Source organism: Leptosomus discolor, chromosome 5 (genome assembly GCF_034619465.1).
Source record: "Leptosomus discolor isolate bLepDis1 chromosome 5, bLepDis1.hap2, whole genome shotgun sequence".
Lineage (NCBI taxonomy): Eukaryota > Metazoa > Chordata > Aves > Leptosomiformes > Leptosomidae > Leptosomus > Leptosomus discolor.
This window is the reverse complement of record NC_141395.1, coordinates 13,238,172-13,253,400: the sequence shown is the minus strand read 5'-3', so window position 1 is coordinate 13,253,400 and position 15,229 is coordinate 13,238,172. Positions and strand designations below refer to the sequence as shown.

The window sequence follows — 15,229 nt, the reverse complement described above, 5'->3', positions numbered from 1 at the left end:
GGCCATGACATGTGGTGATGGAGACCCCATTTTGCTCTGCTGCTGAACACACAGAATTTCACTGTGAGCTATTTCTGTATCTGCAGAAAATATCTGGGGTATTCCCTACAGAGGAGATGCCTTAGAGCCTCTCTGAAAGGAAGTCACAGCAGTTTAGAGGAGGTTATGGGGAGAAAACAGAAAGAAATAAACAGAAGCGCGGTAGAAAAAATTTTGATCCTCCTTCAGGCGGCTCATGGCTTTAAGGTGAAAAAGAGTCTGGGAGGATGGCACGTCAGTGTTATGTCTGCATTCCTGTGTGACACGTGAAAAACCAGGAACTGAAGCCAGTCTGTCAAAAGGTGACGAAACCCTGTGTCTTCTCACAACCTTAACTACTAGAAGACGTGTATAGTTAAGGACAGTTCTGTAGCTGATGTGCAGTGTCAAAAGTTTGGATTTATGTCCAGCTGTAAATCTATCTAGTCACAGGTCCAGTCCCTGTTATCGTCCAGAAGTAGTAATTCTATTGAAAGATACTGTATCTGCGGCGCGAAGTGATTGATTGTGAACATCCATGGAGGATGCTATGCAGCCTTAGGGGCTGTATTCAAGGAGAAAGGCAGATTCCCTGACATTTCGAAGCTGAGCAGAGATTACTTCAGTTTCACTTCAAGATCAAAAATAAATGAAAGTTTAACTATTTTATTGGTGACCAAAGGACTGCTGTTTTGAAGTGAAACATTAACAACAGGGTGAGAGCGAGCCAGGATTGCTCAACGAGGTTCGTCTTCAGGCGCAACAGAGCTGGGGTTGTTCAATGTGCAGGAAGCAGCAGACATGGCAGAGGGGGACGGCATGCTGCAAGCTGCAAAGGAAGCCCAAGCTGGTGAGAGAATTTTTTAAAGATTTCTTCTTGCTAATCATAGAAGAAACTGAAGGCAAAAAGGCACCAGGAGAGATGAGAAGTTACTCTGATTGTTACAGGTTGACTAGTGACCAGATGACAGGCTCTTAAATACAGATTAGGTACTTGATATTGTTAGAGGTATTAATCTAAATACCTTTACAATTTTGAGTTTATGAGGGCTGGTGAATAGAGAAGAGATGCAGGTCTGAAGAATTCTGTCATATTTTCCCAGTTAAGTAATTCGATACATCTTTTTCTTAAATTACTTTTGAGAGAAGTCTGCAGGCAATGGAAACCAGTTTTGATCTGTCTACATCAGTTAAGCCACGGTCTTTCCTGTAATCAAAGAATCGGACAAAATAAGCCAGAAGACACCTGGAGAGGTTATCTTGTCCATCCAGGGCCAGGTCATTAAGCTCAAAATGTTGCTGGCACACGTTCATCTAGCTTCTTATAACCTTATCTTGGAAAGAGAGAAAGAGGAGAGAAACACAGATACAGTAAAAGGGATATAAAAATATGGCAGTGTATATTAATTCAAAATATGACTCAATATTAAGAGACCAGTGTGGCTGAGCTGAAAATCAAGAAGGAATTGTATCACAAGATGAATGCATATAAACATGAAGAGATCAGTTGAGTATAAACAGATTAATGTGCACAGTAGTGCAGCAGGAAGCAGTGAGAATCTGAGGACTGTAAATGCAAAGGGAAAATGCAGATTGTCTTCCTGTGGATTTGAGAACCAGAAAAAATTAAATGATGAACTGAAAGTCATAGAAAAATGTATTCATGGGAACTTCTGACTATGCAAGGCATCTGGTAGCTGAATATTACATTTAAGCATGAATCATTCTGCAGATTCCCCACTTGCATAAAGGATAACTCAGGAAAGAGGAAATTTTATAGAAAGCAGTCCTTGCTTTTGTGCTTAACAGTTGAAGTTGTTTAGCACATGATTTCCATAGAAATTCAGGAGGCACCTCATCCATCTGCTTGCTCTGGAACAGGACATGATTTTTAGCCAGTCCCTAACAGGTTCTTCTATAACAGGCATTACAGATTGCCTGAACCCTGCAGCCCCAGCCACACTGTCTCTGTTCCTGTGCTCACCTGTCCTTGCAAAAAGGGAATTTGGCCAAAAGCAGCCGCAAATCTCTTTTATTGAAAACAAAGTCAGTTATTTTTCTCGTCTTGGTGGCAGTGAAAATGGAGAACTGTTGGTCTTTGTAGCTGCTTTTCCTGTCAATGGGTAGGGGTAGCATTTGGTAGTCTTCTTACCCGCGTTTCATCTTTTTCATTCCAGAGCCATGAAGTGGTTTCCCCCCTTTAGTGACATCATTTTGAGTTCATACCCTGTTCTCTCTCAGGCTCGGTCCATCCTGGTTTCAGACACAAACATGAACAGCATACTGGTTGTGCTGGTGTTCTCTTTGCTCATGGAAAAGCTGAGGACCTGCCCCCCTAATCTGATGGAAAATCATTGATAGCTACTCTGAGAGGGATTTCCTAGTTGCACACTATATGGGTATTTCATCTGGACCCTCTTTTCCTTGTGAGGCGTTAGAGACACTACAGTTAGGATATAGCACATCCACAGGTGCTGTAGCTCTTACCACTTCCCCTGTCACCAATGAACAAAACAGTCTGGTTTGAGAGTATTTTTGTCCAATCCAAAATAGCTGTTTTGTAACCCTTATTCCCCTTTTGGTGCTTAGAAGGAATTACTTGATCAAATTCTCTCTGGCTATGGAGGAACATGCCTGGCTTGTCCTAGCCTGCCTTTTTAAAGGCAGTGGTGATGCTTGTCCTGCTTCTACACTTCATAAGGGAAGTGCTTCAATACTACATTCAGCACTTGAAGGTGAACTTCGTCAGGCTGTAATGATTTGAGCACATTTGAGGTATCCAAATATTCTTTAAGCAGTTTTCATCTCATTTCACCCATATTTCTACTGGTTCATTTTAATGGCGTTGGGTATCTTGTTGCAATTTGGTTTTTTTAGTGAAGACAAACAAAAAGGACACAACTTTTCTGGCTTCTCTGGGTGAGCTTTTGTTTGCTCATTTTCTAGTTTAAATAACAGACTTTCATTTTCCTTCCTCTTTCTCCAATATTGACAGCATTTCTAACACCTTTTCTTATTTCCTTTTGTGTCCCCCTGCTAGCTGTAATTCATTTTGTGCCTTAGCTTTGCAGCCTTTATCGCTCCATGCTTGATCTGTTTGTTTATACATGTCTTCAGAAATGCCACCTTATTTCCATTTGTTGTACAATTCCTTCCTGATTTTCAGCCCAGCCGCACAGGTCTGCTTCTATCAAGTCTTATTCTGAATTCATTTGTATCTGAGGTGCTTGCAGATCTATTCTCTTTAATTTGTTCTTGATGTTTGCCATGAGTTACCGTTTATTACCAGATATTTGAATTCCTTTTCTCCCTTTCTGTCTCAGAAAACCTTCTGGGAGGTAGGGGCCTAAACATCTGTGCAGTGTATTTGGCAAGTAGTATATTAATCCCACGGACTGATATGGTTTTTCATGCTAGCATTAAAAAAAAAAAAAAAAAAAAGCTTAAGGGATGCATGGGGCTGTGTATACGTTCAGGAAATATAGCTGCAGGATGCTGAAAATATTAAGGCATCATATTGCAGCAGTGTGGGAGCCCTGCAGAGGGGATGGTGAAACCTTTTCTGACTTCCTTTTATATTATACCTTACTGCTGCTGTATTTGCTCTGCTCAGCTCAGCTGTGCATGGCAGAATGCAGCAAGTTTCTACCAGGAGTTGTCTAGAGATACTTGGGGCACTAAGAGATACCACCAGAGGGCTCAGAAATGTTCCTGCTGCATCTAGCACAGGGTCAGGCTTGCAGGACATAAGGGTATGTGCTCGCCTGGTGTGCAAGAGACGGACCAATGTGCACAAGTCCTGCTCCTTGCACTGCTCCCTTTTGTTGGGTATGCTTTTGAGTCACTCTTGCCCATGAAATGGGCTTAACAAACCCTAGCTCCACGGGGGCTTTTCATGGCACCTGAGAGGTGACCCAGGTGAAAAGCAGGGTTGCTGCTTTGTGGCAGTACAGGGGAGGTACCAAACTGTTGCTTTGCCACTGCTGTAGAAGAAAAAGGGAACAAGAAACAGGTAGAACTTCCTGGTCTCATCTGAAGTTTGGGCTTCATGTTTAGCTGCCCAGTTAGCAGGAGTGAAACAGGATCCCTGGGGATCTGAGGATTCAGAGGAAGCAATGCCAGAGCACATGAGGGAATGTGGAGAGTAATAATGTTTCCTCTGTGCATTCTGTCATGTCTGAGTCCCTTACCTAAGTGTTCTCCATGTCTTGTTAGCAATAACTGAAGCCAAATTAAGGGCCTGTGGTGTAAGCAAAGGCCTCTTTCGTGATTTGTCAACTGCAAACCTGGTTTCTGTGATACTCAAGCACTAGCAGCAATTCTGTACTGGAGCTAGGGATGACACTATTGAGACCTCTTGTACCAACTGAAGTTTCTGGGTGTGGTCTGTACCTCTGCTGCTAAGAGAAGAAAGAAATATTTGGGAAAATTCTTTGAACATTTGCCTTTTAGAGAAGCCAAATGTAAAGGGAAGAAAAAAACCCTGCACTGTGCCGAGAATACTGCAGAGCCACAGCCACTGAGGATAGTTTATGGGAAAGTTGTGAATTTTGCTCTGTAATTGCAACTGGCACTGGAAGAATACTGATGAAGAGCTCCTCTGTTCCTATGGGAAGGGCATGGAAGGAGGGACAATGGTATCTGCAGGAACTAAGCCCACATAGCTGCAGGGGGAATCCAGGGGCTCCCAGCACAGTGTAGGATGCATTTGCCACATAAGGAGCCCTGAGGTGGCCTTCTGGATACTAGGAAGTAGAGATGGGGTTTGGGGCTGCTCCGGAGTGCTGGCTGTGCCCTCTGGATTAAACTGTCCCACAGGAAAAGGCAAGGTCATTCCAGGAAATTGGTGCAGGAAGGAACCCTGGGTCACTTCGCTCCTGGGATAGCAAAGAAATGATTTAACACAGTGCAGGTGTCCGTGACATCCAGTGTCCGATGGTTTGGCGTGATGAGCGTTTTAGTAGTTATGACTTGGGAAGAACATGTGGCTTTTCAGTGGAATGACATCCGTTCAGAATAAACTGTCATTACTGCATCAGGAGGGAGATGCACGCTCTGCTCTTAAATCCGCAGGCTGTAGGGGTATCTGGGACCTGGGATTTTTATTCAGCTCACATCTGTTCAGCATACAGTGCTGTGTTGGGCTGGTGCACGTACGATAGCTGGGGGCATGCCAAGCAAATAGGAGGTCCATGCCACAAAGTGCTGACAGCCCCAACCTGTGAATGATTTAGGCTGTGTTCCCTGACTCTTCTTGAACTCTGGAGTTCTCTTTCCTGGTAGCATCTCCCTCCCCTTTCTGCCCTGGCTGTACAAATGTGCTCAATTAGGGTTAACTCAAACTGAATCAAACTTCATGCCTGAGGTTGGAAATCTTCCCAGTCAACTCACCACAGCCACATAGCATGGTGGGAGACAAGACGAGAGGGGAGATGAATGCTTTTCAGAGAAATGAATCCAAGGAAACTTTGTTCACTTTTATTTCTGCAGGAGATGATCCCCCCAAAGGAGATTTCCCTGTTCAGAAAAAATCCCCGGTGAGTGTTACAGTTGGTTTCCTTTGCTTTTCTTTCTGCTCTGCTTGCTCTAAACGTTGCAAGATCTCTCTGTTCTTTCCTCTGTTGTGCTCTGGCTAGAGACAAACACCCTTTCTTGCAGAGGGTTGAAATAAGCATTAACAACTCAAGGCAAAAATCCCTCCACTAACCTGCTTAAGTTAAGAAAGTGCAGCTTAAAGGGAAAAAACGAATGGTCTGAATGTTTGGGGAAAAGGGTAAAGGTTTTGATTGCTGCCTTTTTCCTGAACCCTACTTTTCTTGTGGGAAAGGACTTCTCTGAAGTGGAGGGGGATGTGCGTGGGAGGAAGGGAGCTGACCTGTGCATGTGCTTAGTTTGATGAAACCCACCAGGGAAGGGTCCCCAGATGCTGCAAAGCAGAAGGATGGACAGGGATTGAAGACAGGCCACTGATGTGTGTTACAGAGCACAGCTGTAGTGCCAGAGCCTCAGGTTTACATCTTTGGCTCTGATTTAAAGCCAGATTCAGGTGAATATTTTATTGCCTTGCAGCTTTTATGTTTGTGCAGGTTTTCAGGCTAATTCTGGTTGAGCGCTTGACCCCTAAAAACTGTACACTGTCCTGACTTCAGGGAGAACAGGGCTTGCATTGCACCTGCTGTGACTTGCAGGACAATATGGTAATACTTGCTTTCAAAGCTCACAGTCATGTCGTTAACAAGCCGACTATTTAACTCACAATTTTAAGTACTGTGCAGACATTAACTATTGGATATCCACAGCTCCTGGAAATATTAATCTTTGTCCATTTTTGCAGCTAGTCAGCAAGAAGGAGAAGTGAAAACAGAGTCTCCTGTAGCTGGCACTTTAAATAACCTTTCTTTTTTCCAAAGATACAGACTATCAACTTCCACAGTATCTTTAAGAACTCCATAATCCTGCAGATCCCAGGTTTACAGTAGTAGCTAAGCACAGCAGACTATCTGTGCGCTCGTGAATCCAGGCTTAGCCTCTTTGCTTTTGCTGAGGCTCTCTGCTGAGCAAGGTCCTCCTTCGCGAAAGCAAGCAAACTGCATCTGGCTCTCCACATGGATGAAAGCTGCCCACTTTTGGATGTCCAGGCAGGCCGCAGGCAGGTCAGTGATACAGCGGAGAGAATACACGAGGGTTTCTGCGTGTGCTGATGGCATCTCATGACATACAAGCCAGATGGAAGTACCCCTGCTTGTAAGTCGTTGCTCTGTATTTGTAAACACTTACTCAGGGTCCTGGCTCAGGCACTTGGGAAGGTCTAGCTGGGAAGTCACCACCTCCTGCTCTCTCTTCAGAGCTTGCCCCTGCTCATCTGTAGGATGTCCCATCCCAGAGCAGGAGTGGCTGAAATGGGTCACTGCCAGGTTTTCTGTCACTGCAGGTTGCAGTGTGGCGTGTGATACCTTAAACCGCTCCAGCTAAATCCAATAGGGTTTGTGCGTCGGGTGCGGAGGGGTGAGTTCAGGCAGCAGGGTTCCCAACACCTGGCCACCTGGGTTTGAACAGTCATGCTCTGCATCTCCATCAAATGTTCTTAAATCTCATGAGTACTCATAGAAAGGTCTGTGAAAGTGAGGGGGGAAAAAAAAAAGATCCCATTTTACTTCCAAGTTCAGAAAACGCTTCCAAGCACCCACAGGAAACATAATTTGCTTCTCATGGCTTTTCTTCTTTACTATGAAAAACTTGTAGAAAGGCATTCTCGGTGTGCGTATGTCTGTGTGTTTGTGCATGTACAGCTTATATATGCCAACATTTCTAGGCTAGTCTAAAAGCAGTAGGCCCCAGTGTGGTTTCCAAGGCAGCCCACTCTGTCTTACAAGCCATATGCTGAGCATGATGGTTTCAGAGTAAATAATAAATGAAATGGATAATTACATATTTACTCTACTAAAGCAAAGAGGCCAAGGATTTCTTATTAAAAAGGCAACCCATAAATATACAGAGAAAAATATATAGTAAAAAGGACAAAAATATTTGTCTTTAGAAATAGTGGTCAAGTAACGGAAAAAGTGGTTTGGGTTTTTTATTTTATTTTATTTTTTTGTGGACAGCCAGTCTCTTCTCTTTTGTTGCTCTTGTATGACATTGAGCAAGACAGCATCATTAAGCTAGACTCTTCTAAACTTGATGCCATTGCTTTGGGAATCCAAATAAGCTCAGGTCTCTTTGTGGTGAAATAAACCTGAATAAACACATCTATTTTGGTATCTGTATTTGCATTTGGGACTCTGGGAAGAAATGCAGGAATTTGTTATTTCCAACACAAAGCAGAGAAATGCATGTGAAGAATTCGTCTCACTTCCATGGCCCATACCATGTGTTTAAAACTGTAAATATAAATGCAGCTTCAATATCCCCCTACATCCCTCACCAAGTGCATGGCCAGCCCCTCTCTCCTACTAATTGTCAGAGGCTGGGCAGTGCTGTGAAAACCTGCTTTCCCTGTTGTGAGGCAGTGGAGCTAAGCAGCTGGAAGCTGCTTAGCTCAGACCGCAGTGGGGTAGCAAGAGGGACGGAGGCCCGCGCAAGGTCATGCCAAGACTCATCTGTTTAAATGCTGTGCATTTCACTTGGAAACTGCTGATTTTAGCTGCAGTAAAGTCAGATTCAGCAAAAGAATGGCCACCCTCAGGCTTGACAGTGTCATTGCTATTTTCTTTAGTTTTGATTAATAAATTGAATTATCCATAGCTATGCCAGCGTTCTTAGAATATGAAACGGATGCCTGCCTGAGGAAGCGCAGGACACAGGGCTGATGCTTTGCTTCAGTGAATGCGATGGCAGAGTTTGGTGCAAGTGAGGTGCACAGATTGAGGGCAGTTGTCACATGGGAGGGAGCAGCTTCACACAGAAGCAGGCAGCAGCTCCCTGGGGTCTATCAACTGCCGAGGCAAGGTCTGGTACAAGAAGAGGGAGCAATTTTGGGGCAGGGTAGATAGCTTTATGTGAAGTGTAGGAGGAAAGGCATCCAAAGGCATTTTTGCACTGCAGCGGAGGTGCAGTAGGACCCTTCCACTGGAGTTTTCTGGAGCTACAAGTATGGTGGGCTGCTGAGAGCCCACGAATCCAGGGTGGGGATCCCACACCCTGGCCAGGGTGATTCACTGGGGAGCCTTAAGCAAATCAAGATAGGTGTGGGGTCCTTCCCTCCTTTGAGCCCAACCCACAGGCCAGTCAAGCAGCAGTGAGTTTTGGACCACGCTTGTCTCCACCACCCAGGCACTGTGAGGATACGTTGCTGGGGTGAAGGCTTTCACGGAGCTGATATGTTCTCGTTTGTCTCCTGCAGAAACTCTGTGGCTCCAACTACCCACTAAGCATTGCCTTCATTGTGGTGAACGAGTTCTGTGAGCGCTTCTCCTACTATGGCATGAGAGGTATGTGGCCTGTGTCTGGGAAGCCACTTTGCCGTCCCTGGGTTTCTATACACTCTGGACTGGTGTTCCAAGGCTGTGCTGTATGTGGTCTCAGCTGTCTTTCAAAGAAAATTGGCATTTTGGGAGGCAGGTATGAACAATGTGCACTACCGTTGATACTACATCTGCTCTGAGCAGAAGCTGTGACTAGAGAGCTGCAAATGCACCTTCCAGTCTAAATTTTTATAAGATTCTCCCTATCAGACCTGGTTTTCCAGTGTGTGATGTCTTTCATAGCTGTGCGCAATCAGTGTGTTTGGGAATTGAATCATACAGGCACCTAATCTGCAAATAGAAAATGTGCATAAACAGAACCACGGGTTACAGTGAGATAAGCTAGAAAATGTATTTTCCAGCTAAACATAAATGTTTATGAGCAAAGAATGCCTGATACTCATATATCTCTTTTTAGCTTTTCCTGTGTTAAAGATTGTGAGAAACAGGTCTGAAAGCACAGGTCTTTCCATAACAGTTCTCATAGCTGCTAGACAAATCAGTGGTTTTCTTGACACTGTGATCCTGCTTGCCTGCAGAGATACATATTAATTATCTGATGTGATTTGCTTGTTTCCTTTTAGCTGTCCTGACGCTATATTTTTTAAGCTTCTTCCACTGGGATGAGAATCTCTCCACCGCTGTGTACCATGCCTTTTCTGCGCTATGTTATTTCACACCTGTCATTGGAGCCATTATGGCAGACTCATGGCTGGGGAAATACAAGTAAGTGAAGACATCTCTCTAATTCAGACAGCATACATCTATACCATGCAGCCTGTGCAAGGGCAATGCTCTGTATGCTCCCAGTTCTGAGCTAGCTCAGAGTGCAGCAAAGACACACTTGTGAAGGTCGGCTCCTCTGTTTGCTTGTGCTGTTCTGTGCTCCTCTTTCACCCAAGGGCCAACAGGCAACAAAGTTGGAACAAATTAAATGTCACAGGGACACTTTTCCTCCACTGCCCTTCCCTACCCACCTTGAGGAAGCTGAGCGGTAATTAACCCTCAGGTTGGCAAGATCCGCTTCTGAGAAGGATTCAAAGATGGTGAGGAAGTGGTGTCATCCTCTCGATCTTGCAGTTTCAGATGAAGTATTACTAACTTTCCTATACTTACTTGTGCTTTCACAGCGTAGAAAATGTGTGAGCACACCCATTTTTATGCCAGAGAGACCTGGGTTCACTCAAATCATCTCTCTCAGCACATAACCAGCCAAACTCTCCCTGAGTAAGTTAGGCAGGCTTCCCTTCCACTGATAAGTTGTTGGGCCATCATCATCTGCCCCAGAGTGGTGGTGAGCAGCTGGATATAGGACTTTCTTTGCTTGGCACTCTTTGTTCCTTATCTGAGGAGTCTTGGCTGTCAGAATGATGAAGTGCAGCCGAATCCTTCTCTCTAAGACTAAGAACATCTGGCAGAAGAGTCTCAACAGGAAAAAAGCAGCTGACATACCCCTTTACAGCAGAAAGTTCTTAAGCAGATATCAATGTTATTTTTTCTTTGTGCTCAATTTTAGTAATTCTCTTGTCCCCTTGAATGAAAAAAATATCAGTGGGGGTTTGCAGATTAATTATTTAAGGTAATCTAGTTCATTGGTATTTGAGGATATCTATCTTGCAGTGTGATGTTGTGAGATGGTAAATCTTTATGCAGCCTTGTGCATTAGGCAGAAGACTTTCCCTGGAATAATCTCTATGACTTAATGGGAGGTGGCTTTTGCTGTAGTAGCTGGACCTCAGCCAATACCAAGGACAGGAAAACAGATTAGAGAGGCTTTTAGGAATGATCTGATGTGGCTCTAAATTAGCTGTTACAACCAGGGTTTGGATGTGTCAAGGACTGCTTCCATACTCAAAGCTCATAGGGCTTCTTCCAGTGCCTCTGTCCTAACAAGTCCTTCCATTCCCTCTGTGTGTGTCTAGTCTGCACATAAACACATAGACATCTCTTAATCCTGAAGGTGATGAAGGAATAGAATACACTTAAGAGCCTGATCCTCCTGATCAGATTTCTTTTCCCTCACCAAGACATGGGAGGCAGATAGGTGAGCTCAGTCCTTCGGAGGTACTTGGGATCTAAAACAGATTTGTAATGGGGAAATTGCACTCCTAATTTGGACATGTTAAGAGGTTGAATGTAGGCAACAGTCCCTATAGATGCCTTCCAGCTAAGGGATTCACTTGGGCTCATGTTACAAAATGCCAGTTATTAGTAATCTGGAAACTGAGTCAGACCTAACAGTACTCTTCTATATGCAGCTTTCCATGCATGGCAAGACTGGACTATTTTTAGTTTATTCTGCTCAGCAACTTCTGCAAAGGAAGCAGGGGCTATCCCTCCTTAATCGGGACCTATTTGCCTATCTCTTTCTTCCAGTGCACTCGGTGTTGACACAAAAGAGTTATAGCTGCCTGCTATACCACTGGTATGAGCAAAGCAGTTCCTTGTGTGTCTGTCAAGTAGACCTGCCGTATCAGGAAGCACAGGCACACTCTGTTTTCAGATTGTACGTCACCCAGAACCTTCAGTCACTGCTATTTGCTTTCCTCACAGGACCATCATCTACCTCTCCATTGTGTATGTGGTTGGCCACCTGATAAAGTCAGTCGGTGCAATTCCATCCCTAGGCAACCAGGCGGTTCACGTGTAAGTAGCTGTTGAAGCCGCAGCACTGTAGTAGTTTGTGATGGTAGTTGGTTTACCCAGTACCATCATCTGTTTCACCTCCATGTTTGGGGGCTGTGCATGGGTTGCTTTTATCAGGGAAGGGTTTGGGATATATGAGTAAGAACAGAAGGGCGGATCTAGAGTGAATGCACCAGAAGGAGTTGGAAACCACCAGAGAGAATCTAAGCCCTTTGAGATAGGGACCTCTGATCACCCCTCTCTGCTATACCATGCTACTGGAGTTTGGTCTCGTCCATCCAACTGGCTGCACCAGGCTCACTCCTCCCTCATTTCCTCCTCAGCATAACTGCCCAGCCTAACCAGGTTCCCCTGCGTGCATGGGGACATGAAACCAAAGACACATTTTTTGATGTGACGGAGGAAGGGTATGTCTCTTCCATAGGGTACAGCCCTTCTTGCCCTCTAGATTCTGAAGTGATAGGTTTGTCAGAGTAGTTCCCCAGCTGGCACCTCTGAAACCACCTAAGTGGTCACAGCTCTAAAAATATGCACATGCAGGCAGGAGAACATCTCTTTTACAGAACAGTTTACTTTTGTCCCAGACCTGGCTAGTCCTGACATTCCTGTTCCCTGCAGAGGTAATCTGTGAGGCCAACCATAGTATTTTGAAGAGCATGGGGAGCTAGAAATCACCCAAGAATAAGCCTAATTCAAACAGTTTGTCTGCGCTTACCCAGGCTGTAAGGGTACAGGAAAAGGCTTTTTTTTTTTGCTTTTTTTGTTTTTCTCTCTCAATTGATCTCTGCAATCTTTTTTTCTCATATGAGTGAAAAATAATCCCACAGATCTTTGATCTCTAGTATGTCCATTTGGCCTCAGAACACCAAGAAACTGACAAAAGCAGTTTGGTTAATTGACTGGTACTGAATGCAGAAATGAGGATAATTAATTTGTTTTTCGCACTTAGCTGGCTCATCATCACTACCCATGTGCAAAAGACATACCAGAGAAATCATGGTTGGGTGACACTAAGATGCTCTCATAAGCACTGGAAAGGTTTTGCAATGGTGATATTTTTGTTCTTGCATGAAGGATCCTGTCTATGGTTGGTCTGTTTTTGATCGCCCTTGGAACGGGAGGTATCAAGCCCTGTGTCTCTGCATTTGGTGGGGACCAGTTTGAAGAGGAACATGTAAGATTTCTTTTCTTTCCTAAAATCTGCAGTGTCTGCTTGCTTATGAGGATGTTTGTGATCAAATCCTGTTGTACTAGACTAAGGGCCAGTTTGCTAGGAAAAGATGTAGTGAGATGTGAGTAGAATGGTTTGCATAAAACTTGAGAGAATCTGGATGCTTCAGGAAAGGAAAATGACAGCAGAACAGGACTGATATCGGGAAGGTTAGGTCATAATTGTATCAAATCATCTAAATGTTAATTGGACATCAGGGTAGTTGGAAAATCCTGTATCATATATCATGGAACTGTAGCCATTTCTGAACCAGCATAACAGGGATGATTGCAATGCACTGCAATGGAATTCAGCAAATGAAAGAGAAAATTGTATCACCAGCCAATGCTTCCTTGGGAATTTTCCTTCAAATCAGTCATAATCTGTGTCTTAGATGTTGTTCACAAAGAACTGTAGGGAATTCCAGTCTTTCGAAAGTAGTGCTGGTACCAAATCTACCCAGAATTTTTTCTAGATATTCCAGAATGGAAAGTTTTGAAGAGTTGGGAAGATCTTTCTTTTTAGCTCTGTTTGTGCTCTGCATCCTGTGAATTATAGTCCAGTTGCTTTGTGCCCTCATTCTCTATCATGAGTGCTTAGCCCCTTGCCTGCACTAATCTCAAACTCCCATTATGCAGCACAGTGGCTCAACCAGGGATAAGGTAGTGCTTAAAGAAGCGAAGCAGGTCAGGAAGTACTAATCCTCAGGCAAAATGCATAATTTCAAATTGACCTGAAATTAAACACTTAGATTTATGTAGACATAGACATATAAATAAAACATACAAATAAATGTTTCAATTTTCTCTATGGCAGTATTCAAATCAGCAACTTCTGTGCGTGGCATAAGTCCTCAAATATGTAGAAGGCCACTGCTACAAGAAAGAAAATAAGTGTTGGGGTCTGTGATAAGTAGGTTTAAATTCAAGGAGGATTATTTAGAACTGACAGTAGGAAAAAATTTCCAGAAATAGCTCTAGAGAAATACTGTAAAATATTAGGATCTTTGGGAGATGGAAATTCCTATCAATGGAGGCATTGAAGAAGGACATTAGACTAACGGTCTGTCAGGAAAGGCACTGGTAGAGTTGGACAAGGGATGGCCCCTTGGCCTTGGACAAGGGATGGGAGCCCCATAGGGCAGTTTCCTGTTTGTCTTTTGCAATGCTCCAGCACATAGTCAGCATTTAACAAATTAATAATACAGACTAGAATGTTTATTTTAAATTTTTGGGAAGACTTGTGCTTTCTGCACATGAACTATGTGATGCTGAAGTGATGGAGCTTATGGTTATTAAGGAGTAACAAAATACAGGCTATTTCCTGGTCACTTGTTCAAAGCAGATCCTTCTGCAGGTGTGTCCATCCTGTGCTGTCAGTTGGACCCAGTGCTTAGAGGGCCCTGCAGAGGAGGAAGCAGCAATTATCTGGTGGTCACCAGCCTCCCCACTTGGCACAACTCTGACCAAAAGCAGTTGACAGTACGGCGTGTGTGTTCTTGGAATACACTTTGTGCATACTAGTATGTGGGTATCCCAGCTTGCAGTGCCATTAGTGTCCCAAAAGGATTCTGACAGGTGTTACAGCAGCATTTTCAGAAGTGCTACTTCTATGAATATTAATGATTAATAATGTTTATCCAGCATCTTTCAATTACCACCTAATTACAGTATGATAATATGTACCACTTATCTTCAGAGTGTTTTATAGACTTCAGCTAATGAATCTCAGCATCCCAGTCAGGCACATACATATTATTATCCCAAACTTACAACCACAACTGAGTTACAGAGAAAAACCTGAATTGACTGTGGTTGTGTGGGCTTGTGCCCATTCTCCAGCATTCAGACTACACCTCTCCAACAAATTTATCAAATACTAAGGCTCAAACATTCATCTGTGTGTTGCCTTCAAGAAAAACTAATTTAGAGAAAGAAAACTGCAAAAAGCCTTCTGATAAGGACAATGAGTTCTGCTCTATTCATTCTCTTCAGAATAGAAAGTTTTATATTTTACCATTTTGAAATGACTTGGCCTTTCAGAAGAAAAAAAAGGTTTTATGCTATGTAATAGGAAATTTAAGTCTTCAAAATTAGAATGAGAAATTTTGATTTTGTAAGGCATGAAAGGTTTGAGACCAACCAGAATATTTCTCCCTTCTGAGTGGTGTTTGAGAGGACTTATGTTTTTCGTCTTCCACTCCAGGTAGCATGAAATAAGTTTTGAAAATGCCCAATGAAATGAAGCATTTTATTCCCCTTAGTTTTCAGGACACCAATAAACTTCAGCAGAGCGCTTAAGTGCACAGGCTTAGTTGTTCCATCTGGAAACCAGGGATGTGGTAGTTCTGTACTCAAAGCGAATAAATTTCCCCTCCTATTCCCACGTAGAG

At 43.6% G+C, this 15,229-nt stretch overlaps 1 protein-coding gene across 1 annotated transcript in view; it reads left to right on the top strand.

Annotated features, from left to right (window-relative positions):
* Positions 1–5,423: 5,423 nt before the first annotated feature.
* SLC15A2 (solute carrier family 15 member 2) overlaps positions 5,424–15,229 on the top strand; it is a 39,013-nt gene continuing 29,207 nt past the window's right edge. Inside the window, exons 1-5 of the mRNA XM_009956341.1 lie at positions 5,424–5,555; positions 8,861–8,948; positions 9,566–9,707; positions 11,535–11,627; positions 12,702–12,801. Coding sequence (XP_009954643.1) covers positions 5,424–5,555; positions 8,861–8,948; positions 9,566–9,707; positions 11,535–11,627; positions 12,702–12,801 — 555 coding nt within the window. The remainder of the gene's footprint in view (positions 5,556–8,860; positions 8,949–9,565; positions 9,708–11,534; positions 11,628–12,701; positions 12,802–15,229) is intronic.